Source organism: Danio rerio, chromosome 18, assembly GCF_049306965.1.
Source record: "Danio rerio strain Tuebingen ecotype United States chromosome 18, GRCz12tu, whole genome shotgun sequence".
In the NCBI taxonomy this organism is placed as follows: Eukaryota; Metazoa; Chordata; class Actinopteri; order Cypriniformes; family Danionidae; genus Danio; species Danio rerio.
The window spans coordinates 38,660,909-38,688,150 of record NC_133193.1 but is presented as its reverse complement, the minus strand read 5'-3'; the positions used below and the strand labels follow the sequence as shown (position 1 = coordinate 38,688,150).

At 36.7% G+C, this 27,242-nt stretch overlaps 1 protein-coding gene across 23 annotated transcripts in view; it reads right to left on the bottom strand.

The window, feature by feature from the left end:
• rasgrp4 (RAS guanyl releasing protein 4) overlaps positions 1 to 25,102 on the bottom strand; it is a 59,637-nt gene extending 34,535 nt beyond the window's left edge. For 5 of the 23 annotated variants that reach the window (XM_005173657.6, XM_005173659.6, XM_005173658.6 and 2 more), the window contains exons 1-7: positions 24,840 to 25,034; positions 11,212 to 11,384; positions 7,816 to 7,921; positions 7,522 to 7,584; positions 7,294 to 7,425; positions 677 to 818; positions 263 to 436 (exon numbers count right to left, since the gene is read on the bottom strand). In XM_005173657.6, the coding sequence (XP_005173714.1) occupies positions 263 to 436; positions 677 to 818; positions 7,294 to 7,425; positions 7,522 to 7,584; positions 7,816 to 7,921; positions 11,212 to 11,384; positions 24,840 to 24,877 (828 nt within the window). In that variant the 5' untranslated portion in view covers positions 24,878 to 25,034. Of the gene's footprint in view, positions 1 to 262; positions 437 to 676; positions 819 to 7,293; positions 7,426 to 7,521; positions 7,585 to 7,815; positions 7,922 to 11,211; positions 11,385 to 17,971; positions 18,216 to 24,345; positions 24,588 to 24,839 lie in introns of those variants that run through there. The other 18 variants (XM_005173660.6, XM_073929201.1, XM_073929197.1 and 15 more) reach the window with 8 other exon arrangements.
• Between the last annotated feature and the right edge of the window lie 2,140 nt (positions 25,103 to 27,242).

Below are 27,242 nucleotides of genomic sequence, written 5' to 3'. Positions count from 1 at the left end.
CAGTTGTTTAAAAATAAAAAAAATATATAAAAAAATGCTTTTATTCTAGCTGAAAAACAAAACAAACAAACAAACAAATTTTGTTTGAAAAAAAAACATACTTTCTCCAAAAGAAAAAAATACTATAGGAAATTCTATTAAAAAATTCCTTGCTCTGATAAACATCATTTATCATAAATATTTGAAAAAGATAAAAGATGACAGGAGGGTTAATAATATCGACTTCCACTGTATGTGTGTTTGTGTGTGTCTATATGAATACCTGTGCTACATGAATGAACTTGGTGAAGACCTCTGCTCTCTGCTGTGACGTGTGTCTGTTGAGGATCATAAGCTGCACCCACTGCGAGACTCCATTACACAGCATGACTGATCGCTCCAGAGCAGGATTGTCCCGGACTGAGCCATGAACCACATAACTGCGGTAATCCAGGAACTAACGTGACACACAGAAATAAACATAATCAACAGATGTACCAGCCAGTCACCTAACACGATCGGCGAGACGCAACGATTCCCTGATATGAATGGGCACGTACAGGTATGAGTGTAATGGGTGTGATCATAGTAGTTTTATTAGTCAGCGGTATTCACCCGTCAGATCAATTTTACACTCGCTTCAGAACATCTGTTCAGATAATGTGAGTGAAGCTGTCATCCGGGGAGAGTGACTTACTGAGACGTTGCAGAAGTTTTTGAACTCTAGATAGCTGAGGTGTTCAGCCATTTCATCCGGCTCCATGTGGTCAAACAGCAGAGAAACTTTTCGTTTCTTGACCAGGGGAGAGGGAGTCTGGGAAATATTCACTGGAGGATTACTGGATTCACATATAGTGATGAAGAGAGAGAAACCAAACAGATCAGAACACATCAGAGAAGACTCGAGACAAGACATACACTTTTCAGAGCAAAAAAAAAAAAAAATGAAATGATTTGACTATACTGGAGTGCGTTTCCCAAACAACGACGTAACTTGTGGCTAAACTATCATAGTACAATGCATCGTTTGGGAAAAGAACGATGTAGTGACAAGTGTTTCCCAAAACCCCTAGTTTTTCTGTCGCAGATCCATCGCTTGAATCATCTTGGTAATAACTTAAACGCCCATAATGATGCTCTAAACAGGGCGGAGTAACTATTTCTTTAGAGAAGAACCCATCATTTCTTTGTGCAAACTAGATTGTTTTACATGAGCACGCATTTACAATAAAATCCAATATTAGATTTGGTAAAAACATGCACCCGCCTACGTTTCCTTTACAAATATTATTTTGAATATGACAGATCCTATTCTAAAACATTAAATCACTTACAATAACATGTACTCCAATATCATATATAAATCATATAAATAAATAAATGAGACTATTTATTATAAAATGAAATGTAATATTTATTATGTGTTAGAAAAAATCATAATTTACCAATAATATTATTAATATTAATGATGATGATAATGATTGTTTATTTATTTATATTTTTTATAAAAATCTACTTTTAAAATTTTTCACTTGTAAACCACTGCAGAAAGTTCTAATCAGCAGGCCCATGTCAAATACAGATACCTAATTCAAGAGTTCACACTTAGCTGATGATTGATTATAAAAGCTTGTTTGGCATGCTGTCCCGGAAGAGAGCCCTGAGCTCATGAGATCCTCGAGCCCAGAGTTCCCTCCCGTTGCAAGGTGGGAGGGGAGTTTGAGCTCAGGTATCTCGAGAACTCCCCTGCTGTAGTAACCAATGAACGGTAAGTGATTGCTCTTGGAGATAACTACATACTATAGCATGTCTAAGGTGCCGATTTGGATTAGTCAATTAACTTAATTTGCATGTTTATGGATGGTGGAAGGAAACCGAGGAACCTGGGGGAAACCCACGTAAGCACGGGGAGAAAGTGCAAACTCCACACAGAAATGTCTGCTGGTTTGGTAAAGCCTGGAACCAGAGACATTCTTGCTGTGAGGCAACAGTGCTACGCACTGGGCCACCGTGTCAGCCATCTAGGAAGAAGGAGGAGTAGGGGTGGAAGGGGGACTCTTCAAAACGAAGATAGCAGTGGAATGAAACCCAGGGCATTTATAGTAGTTTAGGAGTCATATGATTGGAGCATAGTGGATTTGATAATGCGCATCGAGCCGCTAGCAATCATAAGCATGTGATCCTCTTGAAATTAGTTTATACATAAACTTCACTAAATAACCTACTATAAATTAAACAATTTTACATATGCTTTTTGTTTTCACAAGCTTTGAAGACGTAACATAAATTCTGCTTTTAAATGATAGGTCACCTATAGCTTTCGCCATGAGGCTGTGTTCAAAATAACATCAATGTTTTCAAAGTGCACTGCGAAGGAAGCACAATTGTAAACATGAAGATCGCTAAAACTTAACTGTAAAAATAGTTTGAAAGCAAATTACACCTAAGAGAGACGACTTTAATGCTTTTTTATTTTTAATAATTCCAACTTTGAATGTTAGAATGTTCTAAATGAATAAAGCATAGGGGGGATAAGTGGGAATAGAACACAGGGATGAGCTATGTTTCAAACTACAGCTCCGGAGAGGTGGTTGTGAGTGCTCAAGTTTGCGTTGCAGTTTGTGAAAGCTTGTCGGAGCAACGGATTTGGGAAACTACAAATCAACAAACTATGTTTTTAATGATGGAACTTGCGACCTTAGTTGGCTAACAATGGTTTTGGGAAACGCACCCCTGTATAAGTATATCTACATGTATGAAGTGTCAAAAAGTAAATATAGAGTAATAAAAAATGTATTTAAAATATGCAAATATCACATGAATCGTTCAAATGCAAAAAAAAGAAAAAGAAAAAAAAACTCTGAGCACCATTTAAAAATTTCTTCTAAAATGAGCATTGTTTTTTTCTCAGTGTGTGTAGGTTTAGTAGTTTCACTTTTATGGTGATGGCAAGTTTTATTTCATTGCCCTTAAAGTAAAATATCTAAACATCAATTTAGAAACTAGGAAAAATGCTGATTTTAGAAGTAAATTTCAGATTGCGCTTAGAGGTTTTGCTTCTGAACTCTTCATGTTATATGTGTGTATTTAAAAAAGAAATATTGTATTTTTGTATATTTACTTTTTTCAAGAATTAAGCAAATTATTATGAGGCCACTTTAAAAAGCCAAGATTTACTGAGAAGTTCTGCAGATTTTCTACAGAGTTTTAGATTTTTTTACTTATTTACTTGTGTAAATGTGTGTACATTTATATTTATTCAGTTTTTAAATTAATTTAAGTAATATATTTGACTAATATGACAATGTTTACATGATTTTATTACAATAATGTTTTATAATATTTTCTGTCTTTTAGTTGATTTTTTATATAAGAAACTTGCTTTGTTTATTAAACAATTGGATGTAATTGAATTTGCATGGTAAACATTAAATTAAAGTTAAAAAAAGTTATCTTCATATATTATGTTTTTAGTCATGATACAATATCACTCCGCATAAATCAGCAGATTTTTTACAAAACTCTGTGCAGAAAAAATGTGTTTGAGAAAATGTTAATATTTATTAAATTCTATAAAGTTCCAATATAATTTCTTCCAAATTTAATTCCAAAGTCCAAAAATTGTTATATAGAGCATTTTTTTCCCTTTTTTCTGACAGTTGATTAGAATATCACACACTTTTATTTGTTGCGATTAAAAATAAGAGCTACTGCAATCAAATATTAATTTGTTATCACCTCTTAAACATTGTAAAAACTTAAAAAGTTGGTATTGTGTTGTCTGTAGATTTGTCGGCTGCACATCCATGATGCGAATCTTCCATTCCACTACATCCTAAAGGTGCTATTAGATTGAGATCTGGTGACTGTGGAGGCCATTTAACAGTACAGTGAACTCATTGTCATGTTCAAGAAACCAGTCTGAGATGATTTGTGCTTCACGGCATGGCCAATTTTGGTGAGCCTGTGCGAATTGTAGCCTCAGTTTCCTGTTTTTACCTCACAGTAGAGGCAACCGGTGTGGTCTTCTGCTGCTGTAGCCCATCTGCATCAAGGTTGGACGTGTTGTGCGTTCAGTGAAGCTCTTCTTCAGACCTCGGTTGTAACAAGTTGTTATTTGAGTTACTGTTGCCTTTCTATCAGCTTCAACTAGTCTGGCCATTCTCCTCTAACCTCTGGCATCAACAAGGCATCTATAGCCACAGAACTGCCGCTCACTGGATATTTTTTTTTTTTCGGACCATTCTCTGTAAACCCTAGAGATAATTGTGAGTGAAAATCCCAGTAGATCAGCAGTTTCTGAAATACTTATACCAGCCCGTTTGGCACCAACAACTGTGGTTAATGCCACGTTCACCTTTCCTCCCCATTCTGATGCTCGGTTTGAACTGCAGCAGACTGTCTTGACCATGTCTACATGCCTAAATGGCATGTACATAAATAGTGTAGTAGATGTATTCTTCATTGTTTGTGTTAGTAAATACATTAACTAACATGAACTAATTCAAGCTTTTGTAATGCTACTCTTTTTTTTATCTTATGCAAACAAAATGCTCTACATGACAACATTTGTATTTTAGATTTGAAAGAAATGTCACCAGTAGTCTAAACAATAAAACAAAAATAATATAATTACTCAAACACAAATCTATAAATCAAAACATAAAAACTGATCATTTTCAAATCGTCTCTTAATTTTTTTTGTATAGATGTTAAGTCTGAAGTAAAGAACATTATGGTCATTTTTTTAAAGTATTTGCAGAATAACACAGTGGCGCAGTTGGTAGGGCTGTCACCTCACAGCTAGAAGGTCGCTGGTTCGAGCCTCGGCTGGGTCAGTTGGTGTTTCTATGTGGAGTTTGCATGTTCTCCCTACGTTCTTGTGGGTCCGGTTTCCCTCACAGTCCAAAGACATGTGGTACAGGTGAATTGGGTAAGAATAACAGAAGTAGCGCAGTTGGTAGGGCTGTCGCCTCACAGCAAGAAGGTCGCTGGTTCGAGCCTCAGCTGGGTCAGTTGGTGTTTCTGTGTGGAGTTTGCATGTTCTCCCTGCGTTCTTGTGGATCCAGTTTCCCCCACAGTCCAAAGACATGTGGTACAGGTGAATTGGGTAAGCTAAAATTGTCCTAGTGTATGAATGTGAATGAGTGTGTGGATGTTTCCCAGAGATGGGTTGCAGCTGGAAGGGCTTCCGCTGCGGAAAACGTGCTGGATAAGTTGGCGGTTCATTCCACTGTGGTGACCACGGATGTAACTGCGATCAACTAAGATTTCAACTAATTCAAACCATTTGGCCACAATATTAAAAAGATCTATAGCTTAAATAAAGAATTATTCAATCTTTTAACAAATATTAATAGTATTTTTTTTATTACAATAATGACTATACAGTGTTATTTTCCATTGTTTGATTACATTACAATGTTATTGTTTATTTTACCACAAAACCATAATTTAATTTATTTAATCTTTATTTTTATAGCGCTTTTACAATGTAGATTGTGTCAAAGCAGCGTAACATAGAAGTTCTGGTACATTAAAACTGCTTCAGTCCAGTTTTCAGAGTTGAAGTTCAGTTTAGTTCAGTTCAGTTCAGTGTGACATAAATGTCACCGTTGGAAGCCCAAACAAAATCCAGAAAACCATTAAGCACTGTCTATTTAATTTGTATCTTTGTTCTATTGTATCAATTTATGCTTGCAACATGTTTATTAAGCTTTATAATAAATATACTTGCCTGAAACAGACACAGAAAAATCAACACTTCAAAAGCAAGCTCTTACACTTCAAAAGCCTGATGTTAATGTGGCTTAACTTTTTCTCTTTTAGGTTAGTTAGGATTATCAAATTTGCTTTTGTTATGCTTAATAGCAGAATAATGAGAGGAATTTTTTGAGAAATTGTTATAACTTTTCTTGAAAGTCAAGTTTACATACAATAAGAGTATTATGTCTCTGAAAAAGCTCAGATTAAGGTGTCAAGGTTTTGGAAGTTTCTAAATGGCTAATTGACAACAATTGGAGGCACAACTGTAGAATAGTATTTAAGGAAAAGTTCAACACATGGCTTCCTTGCGCGACAATATGGGGAAATCAACAAGCCAGAATCAACAACAACAACAACAACAACAACAAAAAAAACAAGATTACAATTTGCAAAAAAACTAATAATAATAAGAATAATTTTTGGAGACATGTCCCGTGGTCTGATAGAACTAAGATTGAACTGTTTGGCCATAATGACCAGTGTTACATTTGGAGGACAAAGAAGAAAGCCTAGGGACACCATCCCAACTGTGAAGTATGGGGGTGGCAGCATCATGTTGTGGGGCTGTTTTGCTACAGGAGGGACTGGTCCACTTCACAACATAGATGGCATCATGAAGAAAGAACATTGTGTAGAAATACTGAAGCAACATCTCAAGACATTCGCCAGGGAAATTAAAACTTGGCCACAAATGGGTCTTTCAAACAGACCATGATCCTAAGCATACTGCCAAATTAGTTAAAATGTGCTTTAAGGACAACAGAGTGAATGTTTTGGAGTGGCCATCACAAAGCCCTGAACTCAATCCTAGAGAAATTTTGTGGGCAGAGTTGAAAAAGCTTGTGCGAGCAAGACAGCCAACAAATCTGACTCAGTTAAACCTATTCTGTCAGGAGGAATGGGCCAAAATTTCTTCAAACTATTGTGAGAAGCTTGTGGAAGGATGCCCAAAACATTTGACCAAACTGTTATACAGTTTAAAAGCAAAGCTAAAAAAATACCAAGGAAATGTATGTAAACTTTTCACTGTCTAGAAATTAATAAAAACTTCTCCAAAAACATTTTCTCTCATTATTCTGGCATTTAACAAATGTAAATCATTTAGATAATCCGAACAGACCTTAAAAAGTAAACGTTTAGTATGATTTAACATCAGACATAAAAAAAAGGTTATGTTCCTTTTTTAGAGTGTATGTAAACTTCTTGTTTCAACTGCATACAGTGTAATTTTCCATTACCAATACATTTTTATTTTACCACAATACCACTATCAAGAAACCATTAAGCACTGCCTATTAAATTTGTATGTTTGATCTATTGTATTTATTTATGCCCGTAATGTGCTTTATCTTTTTAATTTATATAAATATCTCAATATACATCACAGAAAATCTAAATATTGCAATGCCAGTTTTTTTCCTAATATCTTGCAGTCCTAGTGTCTACAAAAACTCCATAAAGTGAATTGAATTCAGCTGCAGTGTGAACGCTGCCTTTACCAATGCTTTTCTATGCCAATACTTGAATTTCAACGGTAAAATCACTCACATATAAGGTGTGTTGATGAGCTGATGGTGCGAATTGGTTCCCTCAGCACTGACCAGAGCCCAGAGATCTCCCATGGCTTTTTCTAACAGAGGGTCCATCTCAAACATCAGTCTGAACTGGCTAATCCACTGCCTGAAACAGACACAGAAGAAGTAGAGGGCAGGCGTGAATCCCTCCATTCATTCTGCAGTCTTTAGGTGCACGTGTGGATGCTGCAGATCCACCAACCTGATAAAGTGACAGATTTGTGGACGCCTTTGTCCCCTTTTCTCTGCAGGACAATCCTTATATGTGATCACAAGTCAAGGAGAAAGCACACAACAGTGTGACTACAGACTCTCTTAATCTAAAAGAGAAAATAATCCAGCCTCAATTAATAGGCTAAACAAAAACAGGGCAGCTCTTGTTTCTTTGTCAGTGGGATTAAGAGCCATGTGAGGCTGCGTGTTGCTGTGACTGAATCTAAGACTGCTCAATGAATGATGGACTCAGCTGCTCTGGGATCAGATGCATAAAGGATATAGAGAAAGTAGCTTATGGGCGAAGATGTGTGATGGTACGACCCAGTTGTGCATCATGAGGGTCATGCTGACAAGCTGCGTCCCTCTGTTTAGCTTCCCATCGGAGTCTGCAAAAAAAAAAAAAAAAAAAAAGAGAAAGTTTAGAATTCAATTCAACACAATTATATGAGTTATGCAGTTGTACTGGGTGCTTTCTAGGTTAAATCTTTAGTTTCTAGTTAAATTAATCTTATGACTGGCTATATGCTGTATAAAAGCTAGTCATCTATATTTATTTATTCATTCATTTATTTTCTTTTCAGCGGCCTCTCGCGGATCCGCGAAAACAAAAAACCGCTCGAATACGTATCTCCCAGGACGTAAATCGCGGTCCGCAGAAACGTCCGCGGGGCTATGTTTCCACAATGAGCCCGGGTTGACAAATTTTCAAGGATTTAAGATTATGATGACCATTAAACGTGTCATAACAGTGAAAAGGGTCCATCACAATCTATTACATTTAATATATTTTATATTATTAATTATTTAAAATTTTAGTTCATTATAGCAGCTTATAAATTATAAATTATAAAGATAATCAAAAAAGATAACAGGTACTATGTAATGCTGAAACATTTTGTGGTAAAAACACTAAATGTTTTGACACTACATAGTACCAGTTATGTTTTTATAAAATTCTACACGGTTTTTCATCATTAAACTCTCTGTAATTTTTTTTAAACTCTAAAAAACAAGTGTCTCCTCAGGATAAAAAGAAATGAGTTAAATATAATTTAAATGTGGATATACCAATTAATTATAAAGTTTATCCTTTTTAATTAACCTATATTTCATTATAATTAAAAAAAAAAATAAAGGTTACAGAATGGATTTTTTTAAGTGATGACAGAAAAACTAACATTTTGGTTCTTCAAAGGACCTTTCTATTTAATGTTCTAAAAGTCTAAATAATAAAAATAAATATTAAAACATTCCATATACATTTATTAATTCATTTACCTTTCGGCTTAGTCCCTTAATTAATCAGGGGCCGCCACAGCGGAATGAACAGTCAACTTATCCTGCATATGTTTTACGCAGCGGATGCCCCTTCAGCCGCTATCCAACACTTGGAAACACCTTATTCAACAGCTTACTCAATTGCTTCACAGAACCATCATGTTGATTTTTAAGAATACATTTAAATCTAAAATCATTTGTAAATGTACTTGTCAATGTAAGCTTCTTTAAAAGAAAAAGTGCCAAAAGGACAGAGTTCTAAAACAATAATGCACACCAATGTGATGAATTACACTGTGGCCATTAATTTTGTAATTCTTAAATGAAGCATGTGATATGTAGTATGAAATACAATATAGTTTTAACATTACAAGACAATACAATCCTGCTCATTTTGTTGAACTGCACTGACAAGACACTTCAATGTGCACATGTTTACTTCTAAAGTGTGAATGTAAATCTAAAATAAACTACTTATTACATTTAACTATGTAATTAACGATAATTAGTTTTAACAATTACATTTAAAATGCAGGCCTCACAGTGGTGGGTAACACTGTCGCCTCACAGCAAGAAGGTCGCTGTTTCGAGCCTCGACTGGGTCAGTTGGCATTTCTGTATGGAGTTTGCATGTTCTCCTCGTGTTGGTGTGGGTTTCCTCCGGGTGCTCTGGGTGCTCACACTCCAAAGACATGCTCTATAGGTGAATTGGGTAAACTAAATTGTCTGTAGTGTATGGGTGTGTATGGATGTTTCACAGTAATGGGTTGCACTTGGAAGGGCATATGCTATAGACATAGGGGACATTATCATACAGTAGATTTTGTTGTTGCAATTTATCGCTGAAGCAATTATCACGATATTACAATATTGACCTAAGCTTCAAAACAGATAATTTCAGCAGGTAATAAATAAATAAATAAATAATAATAATTAGTGCATAGCTTTTTTGAAACATTTTCAGAGTAAAGTACAATAGGTATCATTATAATAGATAATAATATAAAACTCTCTCCCGATAGCACTCCCGATAGAATTCTGGGATCAGTTGAACTTTTTAGTAGCATTTAAAGATGCACCATTTTGGTCAAGCTTTAAATTAACAGTATTAGTGTTTCTGTATTTGGATTTCTAATTAGTTTTAATATGTTTTAAAATGTCTTTTTTATTGCCAAGTGTTCTTTTAGTTGTTTTCTCTTATTGTAAAGCACTTTGTGACTCAATGTCTGGGAAAGGTGCTACCTGTATATAAATAAATCTTTACTTAGTATATTAGATAAGTCTCATTAGTAAACTTTAGTTAATGCACTACAATCAACAGTGAGAAACAGCCATATATATATTTTAAAGTTATTAAAAAATGCAACAATATTGTAATATTAAAAAGGTCAATTTAACAAAAAAAAATTGTGATTATTTTTGGTTTTAACACATTATTGTGCATTAACTAAAAATTAACATCACCTAGGACTAAAAATGCTTTTGTAGTTGTCATTACATTGATTTGAGATAAATGTTAACAAATACACTCCTGGTGCATAGAGTTAATGAACAAAAAGCCTATAAAAAGTCACAAAATGTTTTCAGTTTATTTAAAAATATTGTAAAATAGGTTGTATGCCAGTATATCAAGAAAATGTTTGTTTAAAAATAAATTGCATGTTAAATGTTCAAGCATTCAGTGCTGTGATGAACAACACTGCCAATAAAATAATTTGAAAAGGCACTCTGAAAGTTGTAATAATCAATAATTATTAATAATAATTTAAACCGCCCATGATATCAATATTGTGCATGTTCATTATTAATATATTGAATTATTGATCAACAGCATACAGTATGTCTGAATTAAATCACATATAAAAATAGTAACAAATCAGAGGAGGAGGGACATGAAAAGAGAGAGTGGAAGAGAGAGAGAGAGAGAGAGAGAGAGAGAGAGAGAGAGAGAGAGAGAGGGCAAGCCTGCAAAACTGAGGCGCACAATCAGGCTTTGTCTCATTAGCATAGAGGGACAAACACATTCCCAGGCCCTGAATGCTAGTAAGCCAAAAGATTTCCCTCTGTTTCTCTTTATCTGCGTTTCTCTCTCTCTCTCTCTCTTTGACAAGAGCGCCTGTCCCTCTGTCCCTCACACTCCTCTGCAAACTTACATAATCTGCCTGGCACAGAGAGACTGGGAATGATGGGCACATGAGGCCAGAGACAGGGCTGAGAACCCCAAGAAAAAGAAATGTGGGAGATGTGTGACTTCATCTTACGACGAGCAATGATCATATCATATAAAAGTCCTCCTTTAACTATTAGGGGGTCCAATATTTTTACACGACTTGAAAGATGCATGCGGATGGCTGTCATGTAGGGTTTGGGATGGCATTGATCTGATACAGACACTGACCGAAGCAGTGGAGGCAGCGGAGGATGAGTTCATCCAGGCTGGCAGAGCGGAATGAAGCGTGAGCCGGTGGACTCTGAAGAGCACGGCTGATCTCCTGAGCACTGGGGCAGGTCATTCTCCTCTGCACTGGTCTTCTGCTCTTTATCCCACCCTCCTGACGGGACTTCCTGCTGCTGGAAACACATGTAAAAAAAAAACAGTTTGAGAATCCTTGATGCTATTAAAGTTATCGACCAACCACCAGGTACAGTTGAAGTCAGAATTATTAGCCCGCCTGCATATTTTCCCCCATTTTCTGTTTAATGGAAAGAAGATTTTTTGGTAACACTTCATAATAATTAGAATGAATCATTTGTTAAGCATTAGCAAATAGTTACTTCATTATCTCTTAAGCATTAACTCGACATTAATAGATGTTAGTAAGCATTTTATAACTGCAAATTCAAACGTTCTATTCTTGACTTATAAGCACATGTACTATGTGCTTAATTATTGTATTTTCATACTTTGTTAATTATTATTTTTTTATTACAAAATTAAGTATTGAATAATTTACAATCCAGTTGTTTGAAAGAAGTTTCTGGATTTAAAAGAATATTCAGAATGCGCAAGTAATTGATTAATAAACTATTCAAATTAACATTTATAAATCTTATTATTCAGGCATACTAATAGTTAATTTATATGTTAATAAATGCTTTAATAAGTCAGCTTCATCCAGTTTCGTGACCTAATCTAAAGTGAGGACTATTGATGCTTCATAAACTCCTTATAAATGAAAATTAAAGCCTAAGATTATATTCTAAACTGGAAAAAAAGAACATAAACGACTTTATTCATTTCACAAATGAAACTATATCAAATGAAAAATAAATCTTTGCGATCTAATCTAAAATCAAATTACTGCACAGTTTAAACATCAGGATTGAAATGTTGTATCATTGTCATACTGTCACATTACCAGCGATCTGTTCCTGGAAGATCGCTGGCATATACACTCACTCACGTCCTTCAGGAGCTACATATCCCAGCATGCCTTTGCACAAACCGTTCACCATTCATTATTAATCAGACACAGCTGAATACCATCATCATGAATTGTTTAGACTATTTATACAGACATTGAGTTATACACATTGCACACACCAGTTAATGCGGAGTCTTTGTTTGTCAGTGTCTTCCTGTTTATAATTTTTCTAGTTATTTTTTGTTGATTGTTTTGTTACTTTTAGTACTTTGATCATCGCTTTGTTGCATTTTTCGATGCCTTTCATGATACCTGAGTGTGTTTTTTGACCTCACTTGTTTTTGCCTGCACGAATAATCTTTTTCATTAAAAAATTGCATTTGGATCCAACCTCTTTTCTTCGCTCTCTTGACATCCAGTGACAATCATAACATATTGTTATATTATTATATTGATATTTTATCCAGTTTTATGTTGTATTTTGACACTCCTGTTATTAGGCAATGTTTAAACTTTACAGTAATTTTACTTTTTAGATAAGATTGCAAAGATTATTGCTCGTTTGATACTGAGCCTTTAATTAATATTTATTAGGGATTTATAAAGCATGAATAGTCCTCACTTTAGATTAGGTCACAAAACTGGACGAAGCCGAGTTATTAATGCATTTATTAACAGAAACAAACAACTATTAGTATATGCCTGAATAATAGGTTATAAAATGTTGATTTAAATAGTTTATTAATCATTTACTAACTCATTCTAAATTATCTTAAAAACTGCTAACTACTTTTAAATATTTGTAAATAATGCGATACTTAATTAAGTCATGAAAAATTGATCAGCATGTATGAAAGTACAATTATTAAGCACATTTTAAATTCACTTTTAAGTCAAAAATAGAGCATTTGCATCTGCAATTATAAACTGCTTACTAACGTCTGTTAATGTAGAGTTAACAAACGAGGAATTCATTATTTGATAATGCTTAATAATTGATTTATAGTGTTTAGTTATTATAAAATGTTACATTTGTTTAGCGTGTTTCTAAACTTAATAGTTTTAATAACTAATTTCTAATAACTGATTTCTTTTATCTTTGCCTTAATGACAGTAAATAATATTTACTAGATATTTTTAAGACACTTCTATACAGCTTAAAGTGATATTTAAAGACTTAAGTTAATTAGGTTAATTAGGCAAATTAGGGCGAGGCGGTGGCGCAGTAGGTAGTGCTGTCGCCTCACAGCAAGAAGGTCGCTGGGTCGCTGGTTCGAACCTTGGCTCAGTTGGCATTTCTGTGTCTTCATGTGGGTTTCCTCTGGGTGCTCCGGTTTCCCCCACAGTCCAAAGACATACGGTACAGGTGAATTGGGTAGGCAAAATTGTCCATAGTGTATGAGTGTGTGTGAATGTGTGTGTGGATTTTTCCCAGAGATGGGTTGCGGCTGGAAGGGCATCCGCTGTGTAAAAACTTGCTGGACAAGTTGGCGGTTCATTCCGCTGTGGCGACCCTGGATTAATAAAGGGACTAAGCCGACAAGATAATGAAATTAAATTAAATTAGGCAAACTAGAGTCATTGTATAAGTGTTTTTTTTCTGTAGACTATCTGAAAAAAATAATGTTTAAGAGGGGTAATAATATTAATAACATTTTAATTAAAACTGCTTTTATTCTAGCTAAAATAAAACAAATACTTTCTCCAGAAGAAAAAAATATTATAGGAAATACTGTGAAAAATTAAATGATCTATTTTTAAAGAAAATCATATGAGGCCTAATAATTTTGACTTCAGCTTTATATTAAAACAATCCATATGATCATATGATGAAAATATGCAGAGAGACATTCGTTTAACAAAATGAACACTGTTTTAGTCAGCCATCAGACCACAGGAACAAAACAATGATGTGTTGTCTTGTCAAGCGCATTTTGATTATTTAACTTTATGATAAGTGTTGTTGATATTAACAACTTCATCTGTGGCATTTTTAGTGCTGCACTGAAAACCACAGCAGTGATGTGTGTAAGACATCTAGTTATGAGAAACATAGTTGGAAACTTTCTAAAACCAACCCTAAGTATAACCATGTGATGATACTATCATTTATGACAGGGGTGTCAAACTCGATTCCTGGAGGGCCGAAGCCCTGCACAGTTTAGTTCCAACCCTGCTCCAACACACTTACCTGTAGGTTTCAAACAAGCCTGAAGGACTCAATTAGTTTGATCAGGTGTGTTTAATTAGGGTTGGAACTAAACTGTGCAGAGCTGCGGCCCTTTTGGAACTGAGTTTGACACCTGTGATTTATGACAATACCCAGTCAGGTTTCTCATAGGTCTGATATAAGGTTTCAAATTGTAGTAAAAGTAAAATAAAATAAAATAAAAATGAATAAATTGATAGACTAACAAAGCAAGAGAAGACTCAAGTTTAAGGCAAAGGCTCTTATGACCTTAACCAGTCAACAACTTAGCAACCACCCAAAAAGACTTAGCAACTAACCAAAACACTACATCAGCTACTTATTTAAATACCTCTCAACTAGTGAGAATTACTAAAAGCAGTCACTCAACACCCTTAAAGGAAGCAATAACATCAAAATGCCCTAGCAACCTGCTAAAACACCTAGCAACTACTCAGAAACAAGCTGAACTATCAAAAACTACTTCGGCCCAATCCCAATTCTACCCCTTTGCCCTTCCCCTTACCCCTCGTTTTGCACCTTCACATGAAGGGGTAGGGGTGTCCCAATTTTCTTTAGCTTGGAGGCTTAAGGCTGAGAGCTAGATACCCCTTGAAACAGAGATTTTTCAGAACCACACTCGAAACCAAGGGGTACAAAAATTTCCCAGAATACACCATCTACAACAGCAGCATGGCTGCACACGGAAGTAAGAAGATACACAAATTAGTATTTTTTGTTATTATTACAAAATTTTTACAACAAACAAGCATATGTTTTAATATGTTCATAACCGCTTTTGTGTTTTGCCGTCATGCTTAAAAAAAAAAGCTAAATATCTCTATCTATAATCCATAATAATAACTATTGTATAGCAATCCCACAACATTCTGTAACTTGATGACACTCAAATACCCTGTCAGAAAAGTCTAATGCCTGGGAATGAGCTTTTTACAGTGTCTGGTTGGTATAATGTTAATGCTGTTTTCATTTGTTTAAATGAAAATGTCCATGTTGTAAATGCACAGTACAGTTACGGTCTTGTTGCCACATTATATTGTTGTGATAACTTAATATTTGCCTTCAGTGATTTCCTGAATACCAAAAATAACGCAACTTGAATAACTACAGCAGTCGTGATCGTCTAATTTCATATGAAGCAAGAGATAGCGATGACGTGTGCAGGTGTTGCAGTGGTGTCCCATTTCTTAGGGATAAAATACTGAAGCCTTTCCCCTTCACACTCTGTATCACTGGCCAAGGGAAAAGGGAAGAGATAGGGGTACAAAAATAGAATTGGGATAGGCCTTAGTAACCTAAAAATAGTGCCCTAGTAAACGCTTAGAAAGATTTACCTAATAACACCAATGACCACATCGATAACAAAAAAAAAAAAAATAAATAAATAAATAGTTGTAAACACCCTAGAAATCACCAAAAACACCTCAGCAACCACTCCTCTAACAACATTGGGCATAACTGTGGCTACCTAGTACATGGAAATTGTATACCGTGAGTCTCAAGCACCATTGTTTCCTTGTTCTCATGTAAATCCCATGAGAGTAAAATTCCAGTGGAAAAACAAGCCATACAAAAACACACTCATTATTATGCACATCACAGCAGCTTTTGATTGGCCATAACAATATTACAACAAGTTTATATTACAACACAAAATTTAGGAGGAATTGTAAAATTGCGAAGAGACAGTCTGTTTAACTGTACGATTTGGTAGTTTAATATGTATATTGTGACAAGTGTATGTAGGTAATAATAGAACAAACGTGTAGACTGTTGAATAAGTATATATGACATATTTCAAGAGTTCACACTTAGCTGATGATTGATAAATAAAGCGTGTTTGGCATGCTGTCCTGGAAGAGAGCCCTGAGCTCGGAAGATCGTCAAGCCTGAGGCTCCCTCCCGTTTTATAGGGCAAGAGGGGAGTTTGAGCTCAGGTAGATTTAGAAAGCTCCCTTGAATTCAATCATTTTCCTTTGTTTATCAGGGGTTGCCACAGTGGAATGGACCGTCAACTATTCCAGCATATGTTTTATGCAGCAGATGGCCTTCCTTGTGTAACATCTAAACACTCTTAAACTAATATACAACAGCCAATTTTGTTTATTCAATGCACCTATACTGCAAATCTTTGGGCTGTGGGGGGGAAGCAGGAGCACCCGGAGGAAACCCATGTGAGAGAACATGTAAACTCTACACAGAAACTCCAACTGACCAAGCCGGGAGTAGAACCAGCGACGTTCTTGTTGTGAGGAAACAGTGCTAACCACTAAGCCAACATGCCGCCATACCCTGAATTATGCTAGAAATAATGTGGAGGAGTTGAGGCGGATAGGGGGATTCTTCAAGCAGAAGATAACTCAGGTAAAGGAATCTGGTTATTTATGTGTGTTTTGGATTCATCTGATTGGTAAATCATGAGATACTGTTGCTCAGTGGTTCTCAAAGTGGGGGTCGGGATCTCCCAAGGGGTTGCGGGACAATGAAAAGGGGTCGCCTGGTGATTTCCAAAAATCTATTTGTTTGTATAATTTGTTTGTCGTATAATTACATTCTACCACTGTATGTAGTTACTATAGTAGATTATAGTTACTAGTTCTATTGGATTGCGACCCCTGGGGTAATTACATTCTATTAAAGACAAAGTAATAGCGTCAGATTCAGCAGATTGATTTTATAAAACCAGGTTAAACTTTCTGACACATTTACAGCTCTGACTTACATTTTTTTTTTTTAAAAATCAACGAAGAATATACTTGGGTCTATTGGTGTGTGTGCCATTGCTTGCATGGTTTCTGTATTTATAACCACCTCAGAAGATATTGAGGGTCGTGAGTCACTGGCATTGGTATTTTGGGGGTCGCGGGCTGAAAAGTTTGGGAACCCCTGCTGTAGCTAATGTGGGACCAGCAGTGGTCAATCATAAGCATGTCATCCTCTCAAAATGATAGGATAGCAATGAGCAGCATTTAATACCAATATAGCTACGGTTATGTCATCCATCACTTATTGAAACATCCTTAATAACAGAACATGCTGAACCATCACTGTTCACACAAATACCCTTATGAACTAAAAACATTGGATTATGCATGTCAGGCCAGCAGTTGAATGTCACTTTGCTAACTCGCACAGTCCTGAAGGTCGCCATTGCTGTTTTGATTGTCAAGTACTTGTGAATGTCTATAAACTAAACATTTAATACGCTTACACAAAACAATTGCTTTCAAGTTTCGATCAGATAACAAATGAGAGAAGAGAGAAAAACTCTGGCCAAGGGACTAATGTTTAATCTTTTTTTACATACCCTTAATGCCATGGGCGGCCCTTGAAGGCCTGTACACATGTGTGACTGTTTGCACTCTGCAAACCCTACTGGTAGATCAGGTATGTTGATGTTTATATGTAAGGATGTGTGTTTATGTCTGCTGCCCTATACAGTAGATGTCATTATTCAGGTCGTCAATGTCACAGGAAGAGAAACACTATAGATAAGCATCTCTGTCTTTCTGCTTAGCTCTTTCTTTTATCAGTCACACAAAGAGAACTGCAACAACATCAGGCTTCCAGCCTGTAATACTTACAGGTGCTGCGTAGTTTAAAGGATTATCCACTCTGTAAAGTTGGCTTTTCTGACTTATGTGTTGAAAAGTATCACAGGCAGCATCAGCAAGAATCACTGTGGTCTGTGACGGCATGAACAGGAAGCTGGCCGCGACTGCAGAGAAGTAGCGATGACTTCTTAGAACGTCCAAAACCCCTCCCTGCCGCTCTCTCTCCCTTCCTCCTGAATCAGTGTCCAGTTCAGCACTCTGTTTTCAATTCTCTCTGCGCACAAACACACACACACACACACACCCTGATGCTTACCTTTACACCTCATTGAGCAAAGCGCTAAGATCAGGGTCACACAAATATACTCTCAAGCCAAGAGTGTAAATTTACTACAACTGAAGCTTGTAGACCAGGAAGGCACTCGTATGTGGCCTTCCTATTTATACCTTCATGAACTGCACCTCACATTTCCTTTTTCTTCTGTTCAGGCTATTTTTTACACACCGAATATAAGACTTGACTCCAGTACGCAAATTCACCACGTTTTTGCATAAACCTGATGTGCAGCATAGACAATACACAATTCATATACGCCAGAACTTTTCAGGTATGAGAAATACACACATGCAGAGATACAGCCCCACACACACACAGTAAACAAATTAGGGAAAATGCACTTGGATAATGTAAATTAATTTGTAAACAAGTCTATGCAAATGTCTATGCCTGGTATATTTAAGCCATGATACGATATGGTGATAATACTGTTTATTGTTGAACACTGAAAAACGCGCAAATGTGGCACATCTGAGGTGGTCGCTCAGACTGTTAATGCAGCTCAGAGAGAATGCAGGATTAAGATTTGATACTAATGGTGGAACAGCCATACCCACTGAATCAAACTAACACCAATAATAATACTAATTCCTTACATTTATATAGCACTTTCTGGACACTCAAAGTGCTTCACACATTTTTGAGGGGAATCTCCTCATCCACCACCAGTGTGCAACATCCAGCTGGATGACGCAACGGCAGCCATATTGTGCCAGATGGCACACCACACAACAGCTGATTGGTGGAGAGGAACCAGAGTGATGAAGCAAATTTTGATATGGAAATGGTTAGGAGGCATAGCCGGCCCTCCCTATTAGCAAACTAAGCGGCTGCTTAGGGCCCCGCTGCCACTAGGGCGCCCCCACAACCCGCTTGTGGTGCAAGCTGCTTCCTTGCTGAAATCATTTTTATTTGCATATCACAAATTATCTTCATTGACAGTGCTTTAGTGCTTAAATATTTATAAATTTTCACTGAAAATAAAAAAAATCATAACTTTATTAAAGTTGAAATTGTTTTTGAGTGAAAGTCATGTGAGCAACATGAAGCTCGCAGCATCTCATATGCGTTGTGTTCTCGCGGTTCGACATTGTTCTTTAAAGGAAACTTACAAGACTGACCGGTTGCCACAAGAACGTGAGCCCGTGCATGGACACAGCTATGGTCTTTGCTTGATTACCTGCCACTATATACCTGATTTATTTTGGAGATTGGACCGTGAAAGTTAAACAAAACTAAGGTTCTTCTTCAAATGTAGAGAAACTGAGGGGAAAAATGACGACGAGGAGAGACAAGCACAAAATCATTTTTGGCATCGCTTTTAAGCGCTAATGATGATGTTAAAGACATAATCTAGAAGCACATTTATTGAAAATAGGCAATAACAGATTAGTAAGTGCCATCCACTTATACAAAATATTAAATATTTTCCTGGTTTTACAGACCCGTTTTTTAGTCTAAAATGCATTTTACTGAAATGCAATATTGGAGCCTCTTTCAACGGCATATTTTGCACAATGGTTATATATTTTTTTCCTGAGACTTGTTTATAAACTTTATGTCCTAACTGAATTAATCATAGTTTAATATAAGCTCTGGACCCTACATCTCAAATGTAAGGAACAAGGAAGGAGAAAGAAGGAAATAATAAAGTTTGTGTTTGGGTATTAATATTAACCCAGTATTTGTTGCTTCCTTTATATATATATATATATATATATATATATATATATATATATATATATATATATATATATATATATATATATATATACAGTATATCACTGGTCCCTTCATTAAAAATAGTTAAATTCTTCATTTCTGAAGCTGCTAGTTGACAAAAACTGTGTTTTTTTTAAAAGTCCAAATCATTCAGAGAGTTATTAAGTAGAAGAAATCAGGCTTTATTTCTCTGTTTCATTGATTGTATTTAATAAGCAACAACATCATTGTGGGCCAGTTTGCAATGGCAATATTCCACTATTTAGAGCAAGGTAGGGCCCCAAAATCATTCTGCTTAGGGCCCCTAAATGTACAGGGCCTGCCCTGTAAGGAGGCCATGATGAACAGAGGCCAGTAGGCAAACTTAGCCAGGTTAATCCTGTACTCTTTTTACTCTTTAAGGACATCCTGGTATTTTTAACGAACACAGAAAGTCAGGACCTCGGCTTAACATCTTACAGTATGCGAAAGATGGCATACACTGAGCAGTATAGAGTCCCCATCAATATACTTGGGCGTTAGGACCAACACAGACCACAGGTTGGGCACCCTCTGCTGGTCTCACTAGCACCACTTCCGGCAGCAACCAAGCTTTCCCATGTGGTCTCTTATCCAGGTACTGAACTTAGCTTCAGTTGGCAAACATGTGAGAGTTGCAAAAGCTAGCTGCTGGCTGATCAAGCATCACAACAAAAAACATGTTAAAAGTGTTGGTCGATTTGATGTGAAAACCTTGACATCAATTTAACATCCAAACACTTTTTGATTGATCCAAAACCATTTTGATCGCCAACATAATGAAATATAAAAAAAATATTACACTGTCCTGTCTGACTGTAAAGTATTGGAAATATTGGACTGTCCTAAAATCTATTTTTGAAGCTACTGTTAGATTTGAATTTTTGACGGTTTGTGTTTTGTCACATTTGTGTTTTGATGTCGCTTTGGTGTCCACTTTGTAATTTAATTTAGCTTTAGTGTAACATTGTGTCTAAATACTGAATTTGAGCAAGCACAGAGTCACCTTAACTCAACAGTCTAAGGATGTTTACTTAAGCAAAGGTGGCACAGAGGCACTTCTGAGGTGGCATTTCTTCACAGAGACAGTCTAATTCATCTCAGAGGTGCCATGGATGCATTTGCACAGGAATTACAACCGTGTACCACTTTGTACTGTGATGAAGAGATAAAGATGTACGAAGGACTGCTCACACCAAAGTTCCATTCAAACCAAGCAGCCTTCTGTTGGTGAACTTGGCAATTGTGTGTGTCCAGCTTGAATGTGAGCAAAATCTAGGTGGAACTTCACTGCTCATGCTAAACTACAGAAAGCTTGGATTTCTTTTGGATGTAAGGCAGAAAGTGATTCTTTAGTTTGTATTTTGATTGAAAATAAATAATTATACTGACATAAATCTTTTGACAGCAAATTTGTTACATTCCCTCATGTCAGACATTGCCTTCTGCGGTTTATATTTTGATGTAACTTCAGCTCATAGTGCCTTTTTTACAACAAATATTGAGTGAAAATGATCAATTATTATACACAAACACAATAATTCTTATTGAATTCATGTGGTGTTTTAGTACACCAAGGTTTTTTAGCATTTCTCCAAACAAGAGTTTGTTTTGTTTGTGTACGTAGACACATGACAACCTGCCATTCAGTTTAATAATCCAATGAAACATTTGCAATCATACACTGTGTGAGTGTTTCGGCCATGCACAGCACCTACTCACTCACTTTCTCTTCCTCTCCTCCTGCATTTGCTCTATTCATGTCATTCAGAAAACAACTTCTCCTTTCTCTTTGGAAATCCCCCCTAACCTCCTCCCTACCCCTTCCCTGCCACAGTAGCCAGTGTTTTACTCCCAGTTCCTGGCTACATCTCCAGCTCCGTTCCCCTACCCCCAGCCCTCCTGCTTTCTCCTCATCTCCTTCTTTTTTATTTTTTCTCTCTTTTCTGTCTAACACACGCACACACACATACACGCACACACATGCAAATTCCTCCCTTTCTCTCGTTAATTGATTAATTGATGCCAGAGCCCTTTGAAGGCCTTGTTTGTGGACCACCCTCTCTCTATCTCTGTACCCATGAGTCAGTTTGTCCTCTCCATCCTGTACCTGATGATCTGAGATCTCGGTCAACACATCCAATATCTATTAAATAAATGGTATTTATTACACGGATAATATATATATATATATATATATATATATATATATATATATATATATATATATATATATATATATATATATATATTAGGGATGTAACGGTATCAGAATTTCACGGTACGGTAATACTTCGGTATGAATGTCACGGTACGGTATTTATTGAATCATTTACAGGAAAAAACAAAACTTATGAAAATACTCCAAAAAAGTGCCAAAAGTGTCAATGACATACAAATTAGCCATCTATCTGTAAGCTTTGAAACAGGAACTTCAATTTTAATAACAAAAAATTATTAAACCATGTAAAAAAATAAAGTTTCAATTTAGTATTGTTGAAAACTCATCACATTCAACATTTAATCACACTCAGCCCATCTACCCAGATGAGAGCTCTGCTAGTCGGACTTCTCATCAAGCATCTCCCGCTGGATCTAATCTCACTATATTTATTAAACGGGATATTTCATTTATCTTGTTGTCTTTATCTAACGACATATTCCCTGACTTTGGTCATTGGAATCTATTACTTGTTCTCAGGTAACATGTTTTGGCTGAGCGCAAAGATAAGTTAATGATTAATGTAACCACGTACATTCTGTATATTGACTGATCGCCTTTATTTCCTATAATGTAAAAACTTATTGTATGTTATACTTTTAAAATGGCCATTATCGATTATTAAAACTGATACTCAGCAAAAGAGAGGCTGTGTTTCGTATTTTCACTGAAATTGAAAGGAGGCAGTTGTTATCGGCTCCGTTTTGTTATAAATATCCACACAGTGAAGATGACGCTCATGCAGCACGGCGCCTCAACATTTCTGCTGTCTGTTAAGTTGCTAATATTAAAATGAAAATAGGCAGTTCCTTAAATCATGTTTACATTTTATTGCTGAGAAAGTGAAACAACGTAGCCAAGGTGATGTGAATGAAGTTATAAAGTACACTGTTCCCTTTGAAGATTTACCCGTGTCCTCGGTATAATCTGCTTTTCCATATCAAACTGGGAAGAAGAGACTGCAGCCTTGATCAAACTTGCGAAGTCTGAACTTACACGGAGATAATGCAGGACTGAACTGTGTGTGTAAAGCAGGTCGCACACCAGAAGCGACGCTCGGCGGCGCGCCGCGCAGCGCCACGTATTTTAGAATTCTAATCATAGGTTTCTATCAGGATACACACACCGGCGCCGCAAGTCGGCGGCTGTCGGCGGCGCCCGGCGACGGCTCAGGACGCAGTTCATTTTTCAGCCGCGCCACAGAGCGCCATCTGATTAGTTTCATGTAAAATATCATTCGAATGTGCGCGTCTGGTGTGCGATACTTTAATCTGTCATGTACGCGCCGTGTCGCGGCGCTTCTAGTGTGCGACCTGCTTTAGAGTTTTCCAGCTCTTTTCATCCCCGCTTCTAGCAGCACACTCCATTTCCGCATTACTGGATCTGTAGCAACAACAGACCGCAAGGGATGATGGCCACCCCTGGGCTGATGGGAATTGTAGTTTCCGCTACCTCCCGTTCGCTTCATTCGCCTGAGCAAATTTTCTCAGAAGACCTATAGTTTTACCGAGTCATGCGACTTCGGTAATATCGAAAAAAATTAATATTGCGGTATGACGGTATTTACAATACCGTTACATCCCTAATATATATATATATATATATATATATATATATATATATATATATATATATATATATATATATATATATATATATATATTCTTTTCAAGAGATCAGTAATATTTTATATAGTGAACATACATATTTGTCATCATAATCACTTGCTATTATGAGTGTTTCACAGATAGCATCACCTCAGCCGATGCTAAGTCAGTCATTTCCAAGCAATCAGATAACACCTCTAAGATAACTTGCACAAAGCAGACACCCCCATAAACTCCTAGTCCTTATAATCATTAATCCCATTCACACTTTACTTCATGCCAGTTAAAGTATACAGTAATTTTACTATATACAGAGTTCAGATGTATACTAGCACATATATTTGATCACATGCATTAAAATCTGACCCCAAATGTAGCGCAGGTTAACTCAACGATTAGCTTTTAAATGAGTTGACAATAGCAATGTTTCTTCTCAACACCAACCAGTATGTTCGTGCTAATGCCTCTTATGTACTGTAAACAGAACAAGCGAACATACCTCTATCCACAACAGGTCACAAGAGAATAACTAGGTCAAAAGCACTTCATCTCCCTAGTGCGAAATCCCCTGTTAAAGATCAGAGACCAGCACCACTGCTGCTTCACCACACACATGCGTGAATCTAAAAGATCTTGCAAATGCAAACATATTCAGATTGTCAAAGGGAGCGTCTGAATGATGAATGTGCTGTTTGAATGCTTTTGAGAGTGACTAGCCTGTCTTTCTCACAAAGAGAACTGAAACCTAAACACATAGTTCTGAAGAACATGAGGAGAAACCACAGCTTGTCAGATAACCACAGTGATCACTTTGCAGTGCGTGCAAAACGAGGCGCCAACAGAGTTTTTAAACCTCCATTGCACATTAAACTCACTGACACAAAGAGCTAAAGCAGACTTTTTGCTTTAAAGGTGACATCAAATCATTGGTGAAGAGCGCGGACACCTGTCGAGACACAGTCAGAATGGAATAGAAAGTCATAAAGTCTGTACCTTTTTGACTCCTTGCGATTCATGGTGTCAAATCCCATCCACCGGTGTCCTGTTGGCGTCCCCCGTGCTGCTTAAACCCCTGCCTGTCCCATTGGGCAACTTGAAGTCTCTCTCCTCCAACCAGAGGTACTAGCTGACCTCTGACAGGTTGTGATGGACAGTCTGTTCAGTCACTTCTGTCAAAGCGTAAAACCTAAAAACCAGCTGCTGCGTCTCAGAGTTCTCTCTCTCTCTCTCTCTCTCACTCACTCACTTGCACTTACACCCCCCCCACCCTCTTTTCTTCCTCTCTGTATATTACCAGACAACATCAACCACAGGGCACAAAGTTAACCAAAACAATAAATAAAAGAAAGCCCAACAACCCCTATACGGCGACAGTGCATTAAAAATGAAAAAGTGCAACTGTACAAGCAACAAAAAAGTTGTTAAAATGAGCATATCCACAACAAACAACTAGCTGCATTCACTACAAACAAGTCTCTATTTGAAATACAGGCACTGGCTCTGAAAGATAGGGGAACTGTCATCTGTTGCATGTGTGACAGAGGGAGAGGAACAAAAGTGAGTGAGTGAGAGAGAGAGAGCGAGAAGAGAGGGAGGGCTTGAGCTCTTTTAAAGACTGTGAGAATGAGTGATACACATTAAAAATCACAGAAGATCACCGAGTGAAAACAGACAGTCTTGCAAGTGTGAATCAGAATTCAGAGCAGAGTTTGCTTTTTATTAGCTTCCTGTCTGTCAGTGTGTTTTTTGTTATGCATTTCAGCTTTGTTTCAGTCACTGTCAGTTCCTTACCTTCAGGCCACAGGTAAATTAGCAAGCCTTCAGGGTTTTTTTTCCCCACAAATTTCCATGTAGCGTGTAGCATAAGGACTTGCGAGTCTGTACCTGCCTTTTGAGTTCAGTTTGTTAACACATTTCTAATCTTCTGTCCCTTTTTTTCTGTATTTAACAGTAAGGTAGTGTCTCCAGGGTTGAATCCCTCCACGTGCAGCTGGAGAGGACACTGAAAGGATGCCTTGTTGAGGATGGAGGAGAGGGGAGATGATTGGAAAGACTGCTGCATGTGTGTTTGTGCATGTGTCTGCATGCAAACTCTGTGGGAACCTGTGCCCGTGTCTGTGTGTGTGTGTGTATGTGTGTTCGCACAGAGGTGGGATTCTCATGCCAGGGTGAGGGGGCTTGTCGGTTAAAGGATGGGTGCGAATGAATCAGATGCCATCTTTCAGAATGACACCTAGAATATCAATTCTGTGAAATGTGGTTTGTCTTGTGCTGTATTGAAGGCATAGCTCATCCATGACTGATAATTCTACCCTCATGTACTCAACCTACACTTGTCACAAACCTTTTTGAGGTTCACTTTGCTGTTTAACACAAATAAAGTGGAAAATTTGGCAACTAGTAATCATTGACTTCCACAGATGAACAAATCCATGCAAATGTCAAACTTGACATGAAAAAAATTACGTTTTCACCAAAATAGAAAAACCATTTCTACATTTTTTGTGTAACCAAGTATATTACAGTATTTTTAATGTTTAAAATGTCTCTGTCAGTGTTCTGTCATTTACCCAAAGCACAAACATGGCAATTTCACATCTGTCACATTCAAAACGGAAAAGTGTCACATCCAAAAACAAAGCTTTTCCCTCATAAATGCAAAAATGTCAAATAAAATAAAATCAACGATTTTTGTTCCATAGTGAGCTGACTCTTTTCCTTTTGATAAACATTTCTTTTAGGTTGTGCAGTTTCATTCACAGAAATTGTATACTACCAACTAGCAAAACTGTTTTATCACATCCATAACACATGTGTATTTTCCTCATTTACAGATGGGTATTCTTCTGATCCCATAACTCTTTGCTTAGTTGTTTTGGAAAAGATAAACAGATGCTTCGCTGTTAACATATACTTACTATGTGCATTTATGTTTTGATGTTTTTCTGCAAATGTCACATCCATAACGCTGGAATTGCTCAGATATTTTTGCACTACTCTGGAAGTCAGTGGTTACAGATTTCTAAAATTTTTCAAAATATATTCTTTTGTGTTCAACAGAATAAGGAAACTCATTTATGCACCCATTTGTGTGTGAGTTAATGTAGATTAAATGATCATTTTTAGGTGAAATATCCCTAACCGGTGAAGGGGAGCTCTGGGTTGTTACAGATATATTCATGTTTTTGACTGTCTTAATTTACTGATTACTCCACCTTTGTTTACTTCCGCAAAATGATTAGACTAAAACGTTTATATTGAAGCACTTGCTCTGGCTTATTGAACTAAGCAATGTCTGCATGAGGGAGGGTGATATATTTGTTGGTAACAGTTAGCAGTGGACTTCTGCTGAAGTATTGTTCAGAAAATATTACTACTTGCTTTTGATGTCATCTT